Genomic DNA, 19,748 nt, shown 5'->3' on the forward strand with positions numbered 1-19,748 from the left:
TCTTTGCCATCGAAATTTGAATCATTGTCAGATATAACTTGTAGCGTTACATGTAGCTCAGGATTAGTACTTCTTTAAGTTCTTGTAGTCCTGTTTGTGTTCTTCTTCTGTCATTCTAAGTAAGATACAAGCACAACTTGGAATACAGTTTTGTCATGCAAATAAACAATTTTATAATATTTTCTGTAATATCCACAGTATCTAAAGTAGAGATACCAGGAAAAGATTTTTACTGATCTTTTATGAAGGATGTACTTCATATTTTCCTCGTATAGATTTTTTTGGGAATAACATGTTCACTTCTCCATTCAGTTCTCAGTACATTCTCCTGCCAGCTTTACAGACAGAAGTTTAAAAAATTGAAAATGCACCCTCACAAATTACAACAGTCTGTATACAATCATCTCAAGTTTAGTGTGGAAAATAGTTTGCTAGGTTCCTTGACTTTGCTGATTGTGATTCAGTGTTGTCATTAAGTTTTGATTCACCTGTGGCCTTGATCTTCACACTTGTAGCAAACTTGTTTCCTTTTGAGTTAATTGTATCAACTACAGGCACCTTCAGCCATAACATCAAGGGCCCACCAAAGAGTCATCAAACACACTTAGCCATAGCAGCTGTTATGAATTACAGCCCTTACTGACTGACAGCCTTGTTCAATTCTAGAAATGAAATTCTTGAAGAGAATTTATGAGACATTGGGAACATTTCTCTCAGTGCTTTGTTTTTAAAATGACTGAACTTAATCTACACCTGGGTTACTGGACGAGTGAAATGTCTGAAGTTTTAACTTTGCTGGATTTTGGCTAGTGGTTCTTGTGATTGGCTTGTCCACAAGGCCATCTTGAAGATTTAATTTTTTATGTCTCCAAACTTCTCTCCCCATCTCCTTTCCCCGCCCAGGCCCCTGTTGTATAACCTTGAAGACATAATTATATTAGCTGCATACATTTGCTGTTCAAAGATTTTCATGCAATCCTCTATTGAAGTTCAAGCTTTGAGTAAGCCTGAAGCTGCTACAGATACTCAGATTGGGAAAAGCAGACAAAGTAAAGAAGTAAGCATGCTGTGAGAAAGCTAACACAGAGTGTTGAATGAGTAGAAAGTATAACACTTTTACTTCTGCTTTAATAATAAGCTGGAAAAGCAAAATTTGAAACGAGACCTGTGAAATGAGATGGAATCTGCGAATTGACAGGATAAAAGTGGCCCTAAGCGTATACAAATGCGCTGTCAAAAACAGGAAAGTAGTACCATTCTCAAAGAGAAAACAAAAATTGATTACTACACTTTGATCACTGGTAGAGTTACTTTGCTCCCCCCACCCTACTGTTGTAATGAAGAACAGCGCTTTGTCAATGTTTGTGTGACATTTCGCGTGGCGTTTTATTATTGATTTAATAGTTTAATATTACACTTTATCAAACATGATAACATTGATTGACATTGCAATTTGAGCAGCTCGATGCAGGAATCTGTTTTCAGTTAACGTATCGGTATGGATAGCTTCCCGTTTTAAAGGTTTTTACAGTTTAATTGGACTCTGGAATCCCGTCACGAAGTGAGTCAGTTTTAAAGTTGGCTTTTTTCCGTAACAATTGTGTAATACCGCGTGGTTTACTCAGTGAAGTCTGTTCCTGTTTCTTGGTTGATACGATGTATTAAGGCCCTTTATTTTCGGTTAGTTGCTGTTGTTTAAGTATGCCATTTGCTGTGTTTATTTCAGATCGAATAAAAATCTTGTAATTTATACGATTCACGGGAATTCAGAGTTAGGGACATTTTGGCGGTTTTCGTCCGACGGACCACCCACCCCATTCCCCCCGGGCTTATATGGAGAGGGACCCGGCTTTTTTATAACTGTTCGCAAGCACGGTGGTGTTTTGCTTCTTATAACGATTACCATATTTATCTTCGTCCAGCTTTTCTGCAGAGACTGTTGTCTAGAGACGTTCTTATGTTTCTTGCATTAATTTGATCGAGCGCAGTCAAACAAAGGAGAAGGAGAAACAATAATTACTACGGAGGGGGACATGGGGATTTGCGGTGTTGCGGTGTTGATGTTTTTTTTAATGCGGTGATGCGGTGAATAAAATCTCAACTTGCGGTGTTGCGGTGTTCTCAAACCCTACGGTGTGCGATGTTTGTGTTTTTCACGATGCGGTGTTCGGTGAAATGAAATTGTTTGCGGTGCTGGGGTTTTTTTGATTTAGCTTTCTGAAACCTAAATTTGACCTAAATTTAGCATGTAAACTTCGTTAATCGAAACTAATTTATGACAAACACGTACCATTGAGGTTAATAATTTGTAAAAAAATACAGACCATCACTTTCTAGTCAATCTTCAATATGCTTCGGCTGCCAATCCGAAACTGTTTTCATTTATACGTAACTTGACAAGTAACTCGACCTCTGCCACCCGGAGCTCAGTGTGCGGTAGACACGTGGAGGAGCGAGGACAGAAACAACGCGTTTATTTTGTGGAAAATTGTTGAGGTATAAAAGTATTATTTTACGTGTAGACGAACGAATCATGGCGCTGAAAGTACGTGTTGCGGTGACGGTGTTTCGTTGACTTTTCTTGCGGTGATGCGGTGTTCGTTAATTTTTTTTCCGGTGTTGCGGTGTTTAGAACCCCCAGATGTCCCCCTCACTACGGAGTGAGATTGTGCTGCTCGACGTCTCCAGACATCCACAGTTGATTTTGTTGAAGAAGATGAAACATGACTGGCTTTCCATATATCTAGTGGGTAAGACGGCAACAACATCACGACCACGCGGTAAATTGCCTCGAGAAAGACTTGGTTAACCTTTAGATAAACGTTGGAATAGATACTATTTCGAAATTGTTTCAAAAACAATTTCGACAATTTTCTACAAAGCTCAACGCGACAAATTGCCTGATCAGAGAGGACCCCTCCCTGATGTTCTCAATTGTCACAGTAGCAGGTGATCGGATCCAACCACAAGGGGTGCTTTCCATGCATTATGCTAAAGATTCCGGAAATTTCGGTCGGAAGTCAAATTGAAAGGTCCGTTTCGGTTTCTTCCGACCGGAGTATTCAGGATCACCTCTGAAGGTGGTCCACTTATTTCGGCCATATTATTCCGACCGAAATTCCCTGTTCCACTTTTGACAAATTGGTTCATTGCCCACATAGGGAATTCGGAAAAGGACTAAAAAATCTTAAGAGCCATTCCTCTTGGTTGGCCCGGTTTGATCGGAAAATGTCGTTCCATTTTCCTCGATAAGTTCCGCCGATCTCTGACCAGTCGGTTTGGCATAATGTCACTAGTTTCTTCCGTCAAGCTCAAAAATAGTAGGCTCGATTTCCGCCGCTCTCTCGTGTCTGGTCTACGTTCCTCCCTGAGATGGGGGAGGAGCGGGGGCTCCTTTCCCGAACTGCGGCTGGAAATCGTGCCTATCGCAAAAGACGGTCAACCGTAAATATGATTGCTGCAATTTTTATTTAATTTTATACGCAATATATTTGCAGTTATTCCATTTGTGCATGCTAATTTTCACAATGTACTTTTTTCCTGTCACCAAATTGTTACTATTTTTAAGAAAGCGCAAATTTTTATGTGGCAAAAATTTCGTTAGAGTCAGTAGATACCTCGGAACACCCATTTTTTTTCAGCCGCGTCTCTCTAGTAACTTAGTTACTTCCTGATTATTATTTCTTTGTGCGAGTCAGTGATGAATGAGTAGTCTAAACATTCTTTTGTGAGTGAATTTGTGGATTTTGTACACAGTGTTCAGAAATAAACATAACAAAGAAAAAGTCCGATGGTTGAATGGGTCAATCTGCGAAACACGAAAAAGCGGCTTGATCCTGGCCCTGTAAACATCACACCAGTTTGCCGAGCTTTAGTTAACTATAATTAACAGATCTTCGCACACTACGTTGAGGTCACTTCTCAGCCGAGAATGAGTTTCGTTGACGCGATTTTTTGTCTTTTCATTTGCAGCTTACTGTTTCACCCAGCCAGTAGCGTGACGAATGCATCGAACCAAGTTGCGTCCAACAAAACGCCAGTTGTTTCTCCGTCGACCAAATGCCACAACGTGCACTTCAACAACTATTACTCAGGACCGCCAAACAAAGATATCAAGGCGCATCTCATCAAAATACAGAATCAACTAGCAGATGCACAGAAAAAACTCGTTGCAATGACGGGGAACAAAACTTTTAAGCCAGGTAAGTGAACACTACGGATAAAATTCTTTCGCTTTCTCGTTGCTCGCTGTCATGTACTGAAATAACTCTATACTTTTGCAGTGAAGAAAAACTGTGCTGAGCTGTATAAATCTGGCAAAAGAATCAACGGTGTTTACACAATCGACCCCGATGATTCAGGTGCCTTTGACGTCTTCTGCGACCAAACAACAGCCGGTGGAGGGTGGACGGTATTCCAGAAAAGATTGGATGGCTCCGTTGATTTCAGCACCCGCGGTTGGCCCGACTACAAGCGTGGTTTTGGTAATCTGAATGGTGAGTTTTGGCTGGGATTGGACAAAATTAACCGCCTGACGAAGGCAAAGAACAGACTGCGAGTGGATCTCGAAGATACACAAGGAAAGACTGCATACGCTGAGTACGACGTTTTTGCTGTTTCGAGTGAAAGAAGCAACTATGAACTCAGTCTTGGAAAATAATCCGGTAGGCGTTTATGCAATAATTATATGTTTACATCGATTTAGATCAGTTTTTTCAAAGTAACAAAACCATCTAGTCTTCCTCTCAATGCCTTGTTTTGGGAAGGCAAGGATTCATAGACAACATGTACTCATTTCTACGAGTGGAAACTCCTTGGACATATAAATCAATCTGCTGAAGGTTTATCCAGGGCTTTCTGTATTGCCTAGTCTCCCTCGGCTTCACCGTTCGCCGAAAATAATCCAGGCTTACAGTTTTGCTTGTTCTTTTTCCCTCGTAGATGAAAAATAGTTTCCCCTATATATTCGTTGACTCAGTGCTGTCAGTTTTTGCACGCCTTTATTTTCAGGAACTACTGGTGATTCATTGGGCTATCATCGTAACTCACCGTTTACATCAAAAGATCGCGACAATGATAATTGCCCGGGAAACTGCGCTGTGGTAACTAAAGGAGCTTGGTGGTTCAACTGCTGTGCATATTCCAACCTGAATGGCTACTATTACCGTGGGCCTCACAAATCCGTCCACGACGGCGTCAACTGGCGTACCTGGAAGGGTGGAAGCTACTCCGCTAAGCGGACAGAGATGAAGATCAGGCCCGTTGACTTCAGTTAAAACTCGTTGGAGGCGTGCGTCAGTTTTAGTTTTCCGTACTAGATTAAAATATCGATAACTAGCTCCCCGATTCACTTTCCTACCTTAAATGTGATTATAACTTTTGTGGTTCTGTTCGAGATTATGTTGTACACGGTGTGGGTCAAACTTATGAAAGATGTTAGACATATTTTGTAGTACTGTCTTCTACTTTTATATGGTGGATTTTTTTTGGTTGCTCAATTTGTAAACTGAAATGCAATTTGTTTTAGCGTGTATTGTGTTGGGCGGTTATAAACGTTTTAATATATAAAGCCGTGGTAGCCTTGTCTCCATTGATGCCCGATATTGTTTCGTTTATTTTTTTTTTCGTTTTTTTCTTTTGGTTTAAAAGAATTGTCTAAGGAATTTTGCTTGAACGCATTGAGAAATCCGCTCCAGACTTGCTACTGAGGTCAGTAAAACCAGTGTGTCACTTTGTTCACGGGACGATAAATTAACTTCAATTAATTTTTCTTCCAACTCCTTCAGACTAAGAGAGAGCAATCATTTTCACCAAAGCAACTCGTAAGCTGTTGGTATGATTAACCCATGAAACGTTTGAGCAAAAAGTTAAAATAAAACTGTGGGAAAAGTTTCTTGTTCAAATTTATTTTTCTGGGACTGTATTTTGTGAGTCTTGGATCAATGCAGCCGTGCTACAGGGAGAGTAAGGCATAATTTTCCTTCCAATGCCACCTCCCCCGTAGGTTTTTAAATTTAACTTTAAAAAAAATCACTTAGCCTGAGTAGTTGGTCTTCTAAGCTATGTTTCGGGGGCTTCAATACTATTTTACTTTTACCTCTCTGAGCGGGGTTTTACATCTAAAATGCCGTATTAGGTTAACGATTCCTATAATGACAGGCATATGGGCTGGGAGCGGAGGGGGGCGAGGAACGCTTATGATTCGGGCAACGGTACTTGACAGAAAACATGCCAAACGATTTTACTTAAAACTCGTAAGGTACTATCTCTGACGTTTGACTTGCCTGAGCGGACTTTAAGTCACATGATATGAGGGGTCCAGGTATTCTGTTTAAGAAAAGCTATAAATGTCGGCTACAAACGTGGAAATCCACGATATGGAATTTATTTCCATACCCAATTTCCCAACAGTGACAAAAGAATCAAAGTGAACGAAAACCAAGACAGACTGCCAAGACTTTTGTTTTCATGATGGCTCTGAAAAGAACCAGTTTTTGAACGACGCAGCGAATATCCGTTTTTAAAAATTTTTCTTGAAGTTTTTTTGACGAGGAAATAACTTTTTCTTGAGTTTCTGATTTACTAGGCTGTCGATCAAAGCCATGGAGTATGCGAGGTTTCAAAATAACAATTTCGGAGCTATAGCAGTTTTATTAGACTTGAGAACTGTGAACGTTTTTGTTTTTACCGCAATCTAAATACGTTTGTATCCCGATTTCAACACTCGCGCGTTCGGGCATGGTGTAATTTTTTCGGGCAAGAATTTTGACCACCGCCACCCCGCCCCCACCCAAGTCGGAAGGTGCCCGTGTGCCTATGGCTATAATATTTATAAAGGGGAAGAAATAAATGAAGTTCTGTCTCCTTCCTCCAAACTTTATCCCTGGCGTTTTCCGGAGCCAGTATTCTTCTTGGTGTTTACTATTTTCCATTATCTCCTTCACACTTAAAGTCATTTAGCATGTCCGCGTAATGAAACCGCGCTTACTTTCTGATTTTAATACTTTTTCTCTAAACCAAACAAGTGTAAATGATTTCAGTCGTGTCAAGAGAATTTGATCATAGTCTCGTAGTCTTGCCTTGTTTAAGTCCAGTCTGTTCCCCCTGACACTTTTGATATCCTGTAAACAATGTTTACATCGCCCGACACGCTTGTTAACATCGTTGACGAGAGGAACAGCTCCCTCGTGCCGCTTATGTGTCTTCAATTCAAAAGTAAAAACTGTAACACACAGGCTTGTAGCGCGAGCAATAACGAGGCCCTTTTTAGCTCTCATGAAGGTGGACAGAAATAATCAGAAATTTTTAGTAAACGACGACTACCTAATGACATACAAATGCACTGTAAAAGACACGGAGAGAACACCACGTGTTGTATATTGTAGCTTTTGAAAGAAAAAACAGAGATATTCTTCAGTCGATTACAAATCAATGCAAAGCCTTACCACTGAACATAGTCCAGTCCCTGAACACCCCGCGCTATATGGGGGTTGAACCCGGGCGCGCGAAAAAAAAAACCTGTGTGAGTTCAACCCCTAGAAAGGATGAGTTGGGGGACAAAACTACACTCCCACCACCCGCCCCCCCCCCCTCCCCCACTTCAGTTTGCCGATACAAGGGTTATAAATGTTTGCCCTATATCAGTAATTGCCTCCTGCTTATTTTCTTTTCTCCGCCTAGCCTCGGTCTGGCTTTTCAGTAACTCTGGGTCCAGTTACTTGTTTCCTCCTCCAATATTACAGAGGCAAATACACAAAAGAAGGACAAAATTATAATGATCGGTCTAAGACGTTTCATTTGATTTTACTCGACATATCTTAACATTGACTCAGTACACGCATACTAATTTTAATGGGATAATATTTTCCATTCACAATTTTTCTAGAAAAGCCCAAATTTTTCTGTGGCAAATATTTCCTTATTGTCACTAGGTATGCCGGTATCTTGGAATGGTACAGGAATTACTCAGTTCCTGAATTATTTCTTTTTGCGACGTTTATGGTGAAAGGGTAGCCTAAAAATTATTCTGTCGATCATTTTGTGCCTTTTTGCAAACAATATTTGGGAATTAGCAAAGAAAAACTTCCGTTCGATTGACAACAATTATTCAAGAATGACTCAATCTGTGAAACGCGAAAAAGCGGCTCGTATCCCGACCAAGTAATCATTGTACGAGTTTGTTGAGCTTAGTTAGCTATCGATAACACATCCTCGCAGACTACACTGAGGTCACGTTTCAGCCGAGAATGATTTTGATTTACGCTTTTTTGTGTCTGTTCTGTTGTAGTTTACTGTTTCAGCCAGCAAGTAGCGTGACGAATGCATCGAACCAAGTTGCGTCCAACAAAACGCCAGTTTGTCCCCCGTCGACCAAATGCCACAACGTGCACTTCAACAACTATTACTCAGGACCACCAAACAAAGACATCAAGGCGCATCTCATCAAAATACAGAATCAACTCGCAGATGTACAGAAAAAAATCGATGCAATGACCGGGAACAAAACTTTTAAGCCAGGTAAGTGAACACTACGGATAAAATTCTTTCGCTTTCTCGTTGCTCGCTGTCATGTACTGAAATAACTCTATACTTTTGCAGTGAAGAAAAACTGTGCTGAGCTGTATAAATCTGGCGAAAGAATCAACGGTGTTTACACAATCGACCCCGATGATTCAGGTGCCTTTGACGTCTTCTGCGACCAAACAACAGCCGGTGGAGGGTGGACGGTATTCCAGAAAAGATTGGATGGCTCCGTTGATTTCAATCGTGGTTGGGCCGACTACAAGCGTGGCTTTGGTAATCTGAATGGCGAGTTTTGGCTGGGATTGGACAAAATTAACCGCCTGACGAAGGCAAAGAACAGACTGCGAGTGGATCTCGAAGATACACAAGGAAAGACTGCATACGCTGATTACGACATGTTCGCTGTTGCAAGTGAAAGAAATAACTATAAACTCAGTCTTGGAACATATTCTGGTAGGCGATGCAACCTGTTTGCTTAGCCGGTTTTAGATCAGTTTTTGTAAGCTGTAAATCCGCCAAGTTCTCTCTCCTCCAAAAGAAGAAAGCATCAATTTATACCGTCAGTTAATGTTCATTAAACTGAAACATGCATGCTTTGTTTTGGGAAGGTAAGGATTCACAAACATATTCCCATTTTTACGTGTAGTGACTCACATAATCACCACGCGATTAAGTTCCGCTGATCTGCCACAAAAGTAGATGTAGGGCTTTCAGTGCTTTGCCTGATCCCCACCCCACCCCCTGGTCACTGAGTTTTGTTCTCTCCTCTCCGAAAATGAAACGCAGTTTCCCCAAAGACCTCTAATCGTTCCCATGCAAGTCGAAACTTCCAGAAGGGCCGCGGTTCTCGTGCTCCAGCGCGTTAATCGCTGTGTTTTTTGTACGCCTTTATTTTCAGGTACTGCTGGTGATTCATTGGGCTATCATCGTAACTCACCGTTTTCAACCAAAGATCGCGACAATGATAACAATAAGGGAAACTGCGCCACGGTATATAAAGGAGGCTGGTGGTTCAATTCGTGCGTAGTTGCCAGCCTCAATGGCTACTATTACAATGGGCCTCACAAATCCTACCACGATGGCGTCAACTGGCGTTATTGGAAGGGTGGAAGCTACTCTGCTAAGAGGGCAGAGATGAAGATCAGGCTCGCGTGATTGTAAAAACTCGTTCGAGGCGTTTGTCAGTTTCATTTTCCCGTTGTAGATTAAAAAAAAATAGTAGAGACCTCGAGTCAGTTTTGTATCTTAATGTGGTCATAACTTTTGTGGTACTGTTGGAGATTATGTTGCACACGGTGTGGGTCAAACTTATGAACGATAGAGTAGTACACAGTCCATTGTGCTTTCATTTGGGTGATTCATTCTCTCGGTAATTGGGTTTTTAAATTGAAATGCAGTCGCTTTTTTTAATGTTTGAGTGGGTATTGTATTGGCATAACAATTTTAATAAAGCCATGGTCGCCTTTTCTCAACTATTGCCTGATTTTGTTTCCGGTCTTTTGTCTGGTTTTTCAGCCGTTTTAGTCATAAATAGGGTATCGATTTTGGCCATTTTGGTTATAAACAGGGTATGGTTTTAGCACTCTAGTCTTTAATTGGGTATATTTCTTAGAAGCTACTTTTTCTTCGTTTTCAATAAGAACGTCAACAAAAGCCCTTCATAACTTAAGTTTAAGGCAACTGCGCCAGCCGCAACGGTCATAAATAGGGCACTGAATTTTTGGCCAGGTCATAAATAGGGTAGGAAAAATCGCAGATTTTGGTCATAAATAGGGTAAGGGTTTTGGGAAGTGGGCGGCACACCCCCACCCAACTTTTCTGGGAGCACTCCCCCCGGGGTAATAGGATTTCAGTTATCAGTTAAATTTTTGGCGATTTCTCAGCTGTCATCCCATTTCACAACTACGTACTCATAAGTAAATTTCGAAGAATTCCGGCAGCTATCAGTTAAAAACGCTTCTTTTCGCAGCCAAAAATTTGACCAATTCTCCAGTCCTTTTTAAATACTTTTTAAATATGTTCTGAAACTCTTTGGCAATGCTATCTCTCCACCTTCCGACACTGCTTCTCACCGGCTTTACCACTTAATTGTATCCAAACTAAATCTAGCACAACGCGAAAACTGTTGGACGCGAAATTAAAGGTTTTGTTCGAATTTTCATTTTCTTGAAAAGAGTATTTGGGTTTTCGTTGTTGTACTCTCGGCTGTTGTCACTAAGTACATGTTAGACATGAGTTCTCTCCTACAATAGACGTAGTAGTTTTTGGCATCGCTCCTACTCAGTTTCGCTCTTAGTCTTAGCCGTAAAAGACCGCCAGGTTAAGTTCAAATCTTGAAGTTAAAAAATGCTTGAAAGCTCGAATAGTAGTGACAGACTGATGAAAATTATCCTTGTTATAACAGACTTGTTTAACTTTGTTTTATAACTTTGCATGGAGTTAGAACAGAAAACTTTCAGCTGCCACATTCAACTCCTCTGCAGTTTGAGTCATTTAGCATTTCCACGTAATGATACACTTTCTTATTTTAATCATTCTTCTGTTTTTTCACAAACCAATGTTATCTTGTCTTGTTCTCAGTCCTACATAAACATTAATAATTTCTTACCTAATTAAAATTTGTAATTAAAACATCATTCTCTATGGGAAAACTGCTTATTATGCAAACTAAACGACATTAAATTACCCGGACATTGTTAGAGAAGTTTTCCTACTTCAACGTACTCCAGTTTATTTCATGGGAGGCGATATCACAATCTTGAGCGACGATCCAGGTGTCCCGTGAGTTAATCTTCTAATCTTTACAACGTAATCTCTTTTTAATCAATAAGCCGAGTGCTTCACACCACCTCCAGACCTGCAATTTCGAGGATACGAATTTGTAAGCTGTTCTGTGTACAGACCAAATAACCTCGGGAGATTACAAGAGTTTTGCCGCAGTCCTGTGTGCGGCTTGTTCTTTTTCTGTCCTAGTGAGGCGCTGAATGCGTCTCGCAGTAGATTTGTCTCGTCGGCACATGGTGTTACATGGCCTTCGTTCAAAAGCACCTCCGCGCAGTCACTAAATTTTTTGCTGTATGCGATCTTTAACGCACTTTTTCCTCGATTGTTGACTCTGTTTACGTCAAGTCTGTTCCTTCTGAAAACTTTTGATATCGTTTTAACAATGTTTACATTGCCCGACATGCTTGCCAACATTAAGTTCGTGTTTCCCTCAAAATCAATGCTTCCCAATGCAAGGTCTACCTCGGGATGGCTGAAAAACAACTTGACCATATCCTCTCGTCCCAGAAGACAGGCCCACGACAGAGCCGATCGACCAAACTTGTCCAATAATTTTACTTTTGCGCCGTAGTTCATCAGCATCTTCGCGGTCCTTCGACGAAGTTTAATGTTTTCTAAAAACATGGCTCTAATCAACGCTGTTTGCCCACTGTCCAAATCTTTGCAGTTCACGTTAACACCTGCGTCCAACAGCAGGCGAACTTGCCGAAGTCTCCCTTGGCTAACTGCTTCTAAGAGAATTCTTGGTCTTCCACTTACAACAGAATGACTCTCGTTGCCGCAGTTTTGCAAATGAGTGTCTATCCACGCTACCTTTCTATCGTCAGGCGGTTGCCTTTGGTGACCGACAGACAACGAAGGAGCCAGCATAGCTAGTCCCCTTCTAGGCTTCGTTTAAGTCTCGCAAAGACTGTTTACTTCGTATTCAGCGGAACTCTAACCTGCTTTCAATGGACTCACAGGGTGATCTGTTGAATTGTGACACCGTTTCATATCATTGTAACTGCTCGTTCAACTCACTGTTGATTAAAATTCATCTAATAATTTCTTGTCCCATTGTCTCCAAGCTCTTTGTTGTGACAAGAACGCCAATGGATGATATGGGGTTTTATTGCACGGTAGGTCAGGCATGACTGGCCTTTTGAATTTACTGATTGGGCAAGAATAAATGTTCTAACAAGTCAGGGTCACGTATGAAGGCTTTGCTATTACTAGACTAAAAATATACGCCAAATATTGATGTGGTAATTTTGTTACTTGTAGTTTCGTAACCAAGAGGGAGATATACATAAATGATTTGCGATCTATTTGCATATATACACACACAATCTTTAAGGACAGAAGGATACTTTATCAAACTCGCATGACAAAGAAGAGATGTGAATTAATTATTCTGGGGATAAGGCAGGAAACTCAACACGTTGTTACCTTCTTGTCACGTATACAATCTGAAGAAATACAGAAGTGTTTTCTCGATAACAAGTTTGTTTCATACTGTAAAACTTGAAACAAAGTTGTTACTCCGGTCCTCACCTTCCAAAAAGGAAGTTATCAAACTACCTGACTTATTTTTTTTTTTGACGTCATCCTGACAGAATAGTTATAATCATAATAACTTTCAACTCCCGAGCTTTCGCCCAGTTTTCTAATGAAATTATGAGTTTCGGAGAGTCTTCAAGAATTTTCACAAAGAATCGGTGTTAGAAACAGTGGACGGTTTACCCCCGTCTATCGTCTTTCGACTTTGATGGTTGACTCTGACTTTCGCCTCTCACAAACCGTCAACCGCTATTTTAGACAAACAAGCCGGCGTATTTTGAAAGTCATCCTTGACTAGACTCTCAGCGTTCTTTTACTGACAGCCACATGAAATAACAAACAAGCAGGCAAGGGGATAGGCATAACATAATGAGGGCAACCTTTGTAGGCAGTGTTGAAGTGTACGAAGACCGCCAATCGTACTTCCTATTTCACGATGTCCTGCGCACGGAGTCACTTCGAGACGGTAAAAAGTACAAAAATCACTTTAAAGTACATTTTAATCCATTTTGGTTGAATTGCTGTCTATCTTTCTCATCGAAAGGTGGAGCATTTTTAAGATGATAATAGATGGATTCTTCAATCACAGATTTTGAGAACTTTAGGAACATGTTTGACTGGCACCATATATATTCAAGCCAACTTTTCCCAAAAGGCATCGTGCGTTCAGATTGTTAGTACTTTGCTTGCATTGAACCCTGATTTGTTTGTTAATAAGTGCTAAATACATATGAATTATCCTCCTGTCTGAGAGAGTTGAGCACGCGATTTTCGCAAAAGAAGTTGCTAGGCAACAATGGAGACATCGTGGAGCCGAGCTGACGGGGTCATTACATCGAACTACGTGAGTAGTAAAGCCAATTTTAAAGTGGAAATTCGCTGATAACGTAACGTGGGGCAAATTGAAATCGAAGAGCCAAGAGGAGTTGATTTTTTTCAGCTAATTTTACCTTTCACGTATCGCTTAAAAATCACTCTTTGTTTACTCTTATCTGATGGTATTAGTCGAGGAGTTGATGCCCCGGGGTTGATGCTCACAAGCATCTAATTAAACATCGGCAGTTTGATGGCCACAGATCGAACATTATCGCTAGGAAACTTGTAAAGCAAGTCTAAAATAAAACTATGACTTTCCACGAATTCTCCAACTTGTTTTTTTTTCAATAATCTGTCCTCTCGCGTTTTCTACGGAGTCGTTTGCTTTATTTGACACGTGAGTTAGTTGGTTTTAACTAAACTCTAATCTTGTTATCCACCGCCGCAAATAATTTCATGCTGTTTATTGCTCAAAGGAAGTGCGTGTAAGACAAAGTTAAGTACATCAAGACAAAGCAAGTACAGGGAAGACAAAAGGCTATTGTGTTCGAATAATAGCTCGTGCGTATTGTAAGGGTTTTAGAGGAGCTCTCAAATAAGATTGAATGCTAATTCACTCTTGATTCGTGCTAACAGGCTAGCATTACTGTCAAGACTCTATTGTAACCAAAATCCGCCTTTACGTAAGTGCTTTGCAATTGGATTCTATAAAAGTTTTTCACAATGGAAGTAATCCTCAAAGGAGTTAGGCCCATTAGCTTCAAGGTATAAATGAATGTGACTAATATATGATGTATTGACTTGTTTTGCTAACGGTTTCTATAGTATTCCAGGACTGCGCGAGGAGAAATCAAACTTGGCCATGTTGTTGGACGCCGTGTCAAGAGGTAGAATCTACCAAGTGAACTTCTTACTTGAGTCAAGTTATGAGGATGTGAACAAGGTGGACGAAAACAGACAGACTCCTCTGATGAAAGCGATTTTTCTTCCCGACAAAATGCACCGAACTCGCTACAAAATCGTCAAGATTTTACTCGAACACGGAGCGCACGTCAATGTTGTTGATCGCGAGGGGAAGACAGCCCTCATGTGGGCATGTATTCGCGGACAGGAAAATGTCATCCGAAAAATCCTGGACTCTTCTCTTTTGGATCTTGATTTGAACAAGGGAGACAAATTCGGCAACACGGCGCTATTCTACGCCGCCTCCAGCGGCCAAGTAAATACTGTGAAGATGCTTGTTACAGCGTTAAAGCGATTTGGATTGGATATCGATAAAAAGAATGCGCAGGGAATGACTCCGATTCTACAAGCTACTAAACAGGGGCACGATGCGTGCGCTCAAGTCCTCATGACCGAAGGAAAAGCTTCTCTTACGATCAGAGACCCCGAAACTTTTCTCAACACTAAAGAATGGGCTGAAAAGCGTTCTTTGACCAATTTGTCAGAGCTGATTGCGCGGAGGAGCCCGTCTCCACAACTCGCTGTTCAAAACGTTGAAAACGATTCAGAGCCAGATGGACAAACACCAAGACCGGCTTCAGATTTAGCAAATAAGAATATTCAGAACAACTTTGTTCAAGAAAACAGGGCTAATGAGATGGCACTTTCACTGCAACAAAGAAGACACTCAATTGACAAAAAGATTAGAAGGACAAGCGAGACATCCTTGCCTACGTCACCTCAGTGTCAGGAGAACACGTTGCCATCAGAAACCAAAAAAGCGGGGTCGGTTTCCCCCAGAAGTATCACTACTACTGTGTCTTTGACAAGGAGGAAAACTGAGCAGATGGCGAAAATTAAAGGCGGAGCGGTTCCTCTCACTGCAAAATCAGAAATGTGTAGACTTCTCAGCCTGTATGGTATTCAACATTCAGAGTCGTACAGACATAGTTTTGATCCAATTCTGTTACCACCAAGTGGGTACTGGCCCGATCCACTGGCTCATCTCAGAGACAATGCGTCGTCAGTCACAGATGACCAAGAACTCGAGATGAACTTGTTAGACCTTCTTAGACCACGCGGCTCGGGTCGTCGGAGGTCTTCGGCTTTTCCCGGAGCTCCCGAAATGGGTCGCAGAGGTAGCAACGTCAGTTTTCGTGATGGTCGACGGGGATCGACGATGCTCGGACTTGGTCCGGGAATGGGAAAGAGAGGCTCTATTTCTCCAACAATGCTGGGAAACAAAAACTTTCTTGAAGCTCCTGGCTTGTCGTCGCGAAGAACGACTTTGAGTGCGAACGCAACGCGAGGAACCACTTCTCTACTGAGTCCTTTCGACAGAAGACGATCGTTAATGCCCAGGGGCTCTGAGCAGACTAGACCCACTCTCCCTCGGAGGACAACCACGCACTTAGTACCGAGTTTAGGACACATTGTGGAGACGCCTTGAAAGACTTGAAATAGTTAGGATAAGAACACTCTCTGATAGAAGAACACCGAGTGAATTAACTCATTTTAAATCAATGCGTACAAATGCAATAAATCAAAAGAAAACCCTTGGGGTATAATGGCAACACTGATCTTTCCAAACCGTCACTGTAAATACCCACACTTTTGACACAGAAAAATAAAAAAAATTGCTGTTGCAAAAACCAAAACCATTGCCTAAGATCGTAATTTGTCACGTTTTGAAACGAGATTGTTTTCGATGTACAATATTGACCTAAATACGGGTTTACCCCATGTACGGTTAGCTGGTCTTAGTACGGCGGTACCAACTGCTGTACAGGTCAGGGCACTGAAGGAAAGAACGGGGGGAAGTAGTAATTTATCCTGATAAATTCAAGAATCACTTTAATTTTACTTGTCACGCACCCGTTTTTGCTTTCATCACACGCCTGTTTGCTAACATCACATGTACAGATTCTCCCAACTGTTTGGATTGCTTCAAAACGACATATCAGTGGCTTGTCTAAAGCCAGAATATTTATGGATTACTGACCAAGCGTGAGGTCAAGATAGTGAATATTGGCCAAGTTCTTTTTTGCATGTTTATGGACCGAGGCAAAATCGAGGTCCATAAACATGCCAAAAAACGTGGACTTTACCTTACCTACTTATGTGCCTACCCCCCTTACCACCTTTTCATAGAGCTATCGTGTTGCTAACGGAAAAAAAGAAAAAAAATCTGATTATTAACCCACCCCCATTCAACTTTATTAAGTCCAAGAAATATTGTACTTCAAATAACATGTGTTCCATGAGCATATTTTTCAAGAGCTCTCTCACCTAGATAGTCACATCAAATGACCGCCAAGATTGAATGGCTTAATAAGTAACAAAGCAAAAAAAAAAAAAAATAAATAAATAATAAAATAACCACAGGCACCTTCTTGTGATCAATCACTTTTATTTTAACAATTAATTACTATTAAAATGGTACAATATTTAACAGGCCTCTTGCACCAGAACATATCAGCTTCTTGTACACAAACAAAACCAATACAGTTGATAGTTGTGTCAAAGTGCATCACCATTTACAAACAGTCAAATCCAAAAAGAAATAAGCCAGTCGCACAAACAAGCAAAATATCATCAAATACGACCAGGGAAGGTGCCATTCTCAACTTGTTCAGACCAGTTCTCTACCTACAAGAGAAAGTTATACATTGACTTCAATTAAGAAAATAACTTCCACCGTACATTTACTAGCCTCCATAGCAGGGGTTAAATGGGGAAAGGAGAAGCTAATTGCTGATGGAAGGTGGGGGACTGGGAGTTGCCTCCATACCCTTGCCCCATAGGGTAAGGTAAGGTAACTTTATTTTAAGTTGTAAACGTAGGGAGTCTTTGCCCAATCTCCTGAGCCAGGGGCTTGTGACAAAAACGCACGACTTTTTACAATGACATTGCCGGTACTACTTACAATTACTGTACTGCTAAGATAAATTCAGAATTAAAATATAAAATATTCCTTATTAAATATTATTAAATATTTACACTTGCACCATTTACCTATGATGGGACTTATGTTAAACAAATAGGCATCTCTTAGATCACTTACAATTTGTAAGTAATGCAGCAACTTTATAATACATAATGTCCTAGCCCACATGTACAATGGGGGTACAAAAGTGATCTACTGATCAGAGCAGAGAGAGACATAGAATAGCAAAACGTTCACCATGTGCCACCATCTTAGAAATGAGACTTGAGTCAAAAGAAACAAGATGAAAGAGGCAACTTACTTTTGTGCAGTAACGTAGCGACAGCAGCAGTGAAAAGCATTGCTTAGACTGACAGTTTAGTAATACAGGCAAAATTTTCTTTCAACTTGTCATACAATGTTGTTGCATAATTTGTGGCAATATGTTGCACAAAGTGTGAGTTCAATTTTCTGTGCACAACATGTTACTTCAAGATTTTTTGGTGGTTTTATGGCTTATGTCTCTGAAAGTACTTGTTTTACACATAAAAGATTCCTTTTATTTGAATCTCTTTATTGCCATGAGTATATGCCTAGTCGGCTCCCAATCAGAAGTGCGCCTTTTTTTCCAGTCTGTGATTGTGGCATTTTTTCCTAAACATTTTCAGTTGTGTAATAAATCTCTTATTACCCAAGCTTGTTGCGACCTGCACCACAAGAATATTGGGCCTCAGTCTCCTTTGTACGGACCTTGCTGCACTCTGTCTATACTGTCAAGACCTCGGACCAATATTTTCCCAGTATGGTCCTCATGCTTGGTTAATAAGATATATATACAGTGTATTGCCCTGGTCTACTTATATGGCATATTCTAAAATCAAGGATTCCTCAAATGTCTCAGCATGTTAAATCATTCTGGAAATGAAACTCTGTATTTCTCTGGTGGAGGGGGAATAGCTTTTTGTTGTAGATTGTTTTTTTGGTATTATGAAACAATGGGAAGCAATCCCTCTTTATAGTAAGGCTAGCACCATGAGCAGGCAAGATATACTGCAGCTGCACTCTGATACGCTTCACAAGTAGGCAAGATGAGGCTATCTTGCCTGCTAGTTATTACCAGAAGTTTCCTTCAAGAACATGGCATTCTTTAAGTCGTGTAATAATCCTTCCCAAGCTCATCTGGTCAAGACGGCTTGATAGCAGCCTTGATGTTGACTGCATCTCAGTCCATAATAATGAAAAAAGAACTTGAGTAAAATACAGCCATCTTGACCTAATGTCTGGTCAACAGCCTGCATATTTTCACTGACTACAGATCTTATTAACTTACCCAACTATCAGGGCATAGAGATTTATAGACCTTTCGAAAATAAACACACTTCTCATCTTCCTCTCCAAACTTCTTTGAACAGCGATGGAAGTCCACAAAATTCTGCCAGCAGTTCTTTGTCTGGTTAGTGTATGGGAACCTTGCATCAAATGGAGCAGTCTTCAGTTCAAATTTCTTTTCTTCTTCCGCCATGATCTTTGTTTATCCTTTAGACAACTACAAGTAAAAGACTGATGCAAGTATTCAAATTGGTAATATTTTTCTCCTAGTAGCTTTGTAAATCCAGTTGCTCACATTTCCCAATCTAATATTCTGATCAATCCTACAACACGTGCCAGGAAACGAAAACAATAGCCAATAGGAGCACTGTGTTTATTAAAGCCTAACAAAGACATCCCTTAAGATGTGTCTCTGAAGAAAATTTGTAACATGACTTTTCTATTTAAGGAAGTGGTTTCTACAAAAATATCCTACCAAGCCTGCACCTGAAAATCAAATTAAGAATCTCAAGCAGTGATTCATATGGGTTGTCATCAATTTAGGGGCTACTGATATAAGGACATAGCACTCTATAACTGTGTTCTTGGAAATTCCTTCATCACAGATATCAGCATGAATATAGTTTCCTTGCTTAGCTCGCCATATCATCAACAAAATTCACAGCTAATTTCGTTTCTGAATCTGCACTCAGTATGATTTCAGAACCATCCTATGTTACAACCTCTATTAAAAACAGTAAATGATGCTTACCGATCCTAGACGCCACACAAAAAAATGAGTAAAAGTACAAACTACGTGCGAAATACAACGTACAACTCTCAAGATGGCGGAGACCGGTAGATACAACTACGCATGCGTGACTCATTGGGTGCGTAAATTGAACAATAA

The 19,748-nt window shown here is 40.6% G+C and overlaps 4 protein-coding genes and 1 pseudogene across 7 annotated transcripts; 3 read left to right on the forward strand and 2 right to left on the reverse strand.

Annotated features, from left to right (window-relative positions):
- Positions 1-970: 970 nt before the first annotated feature.
- On the forward strand, positions 971-5,672 carry LOC145490471 (microfibril-associated glycoprotein 4-like; annotated as a pseudogene). The gene is made up of 5 exons (XR_014049701.1): positions 971-1,049; positions 1,462-1,561; positions 3,973-4,202; positions 4,284-4,664; positions 5,011-5,672. The product of XR_014049701.1 is annotated as a microfibril-associated glycoprotein 4-like (transcript).
- A 2,289-nt stretch (positions 5,673-7,961) lies between these two features.
- On the forward strand, positions 7,962-9,981 carry LOC145489509 (microfibril-associated glycoprotein 4-like). Its single transcript, XM_081468491.1, has 3 exons — positions 7,962-8,517; positions 8,599-8,976; positions 9,422-9,981. Exons 1-3 carry the CDS (start codon positions 8,247-8,249, stop codon positions 9,676-9,678), a joined length of 906 nt encoding a protein of 301 aa, XP_081324617.1. The 5' UTR covers positions 7,962-8,246; the 3' UTR covers positions 9,679-9,981.
- A 1,118-nt stretch (positions 9,982-11,099) lies between these two features.
- Positions 11,100-12,431, reverse strand: LOC145490905 (ankyrin repeat domain-containing protein 63-like). The gene has a single exon (XM_081470023.1). It carries the CDS (start codon positions 12,175-12,177, stop codon positions 11,347-11,349), a length of 831 nt encoding a protein of 276 aa, XP_081326149.1. The 5' UTR covers positions 12,178-12,431; the 3' UTR covers positions 11,100-11,346.
- Positions 12,432-13,348: 917 nt separating this feature from the next.
- Positions 13,349-16,221, forward strand: LOC145489005 (uncharacterized). 2 transcript variants are annotated; one of them, XM_081467889.1, is made up of 2 exons: positions 13,349-14,427; positions 14,488-16,221. In XM_081467889.1, exon 2 carries the CDS (start codon positions 14,525-14,527, stop codon positions 16,052-16,054), a length of 1,530 nt encoding a protein of 509 aa, XP_081324015.1. In that variant the 5' UTR covers positions 13,349-14,427; positions 14,488-14,524; the 3' UTR covers positions 16,055-16,221. The 2 variants fall into 2 exon arrangements, with proteins under 2 accessions (XP_081324015.1, XP_081324016.1); XM_081467890.1 differs by having other exon boundaries at positions 14,496-16,221.
- Positions 16,222-17,005: 784 nt separating this feature from the next.
- LOC145489006 (cytochrome c oxidase subunit 6B1-like) lies at positions 17,006-19,699 on the reverse strand. Of its 2 annotated transcripts, none has more exons than XM_081467891.1 (3): positions 19,611-19,699; positions 18,861-19,076; positions 17,006-17,253 (listed from the first exon to the last, which is right to left on the reverse strand). In XM_081467891.1, the coding sequence occupies exons 2-3, from the start codon at positions 19,050-19,052 to the stop codon at positions 17,200-17,202; spliced, it is 246 nt and encodes an 81-aa protein (XP_081324017.1). In that variant the 5' UTR covers positions 19,053-19,076; positions 19,611-19,699; the 3' UTR covers positions 17,006-17,199. The 2 variants fall into 2 exon arrangements, with proteins under 2 accessions (XP_081324017.1, XP_081324018.1); XM_081467892.1 differs by having other exon boundaries at positions 18,861-19,090; positions 19,611-19,695.
- Positions 19,700-19,748: the final 49 nt, after the last annotated feature.

Source organism: Orbicella franksi, chromosome 6, assembly GCF_964199315.1.
Source record: "Orbicella franksi chromosome 6, jaOrbFran1.1, whole genome shotgun sequence".
In the NCBI taxonomy this organism is placed as follows: domain Eukaryota; kingdom Metazoa; phylum Cnidaria; class Anthozoa; order Scleractinia; family Merulinidae; genus Orbicella; species Orbicella franksi.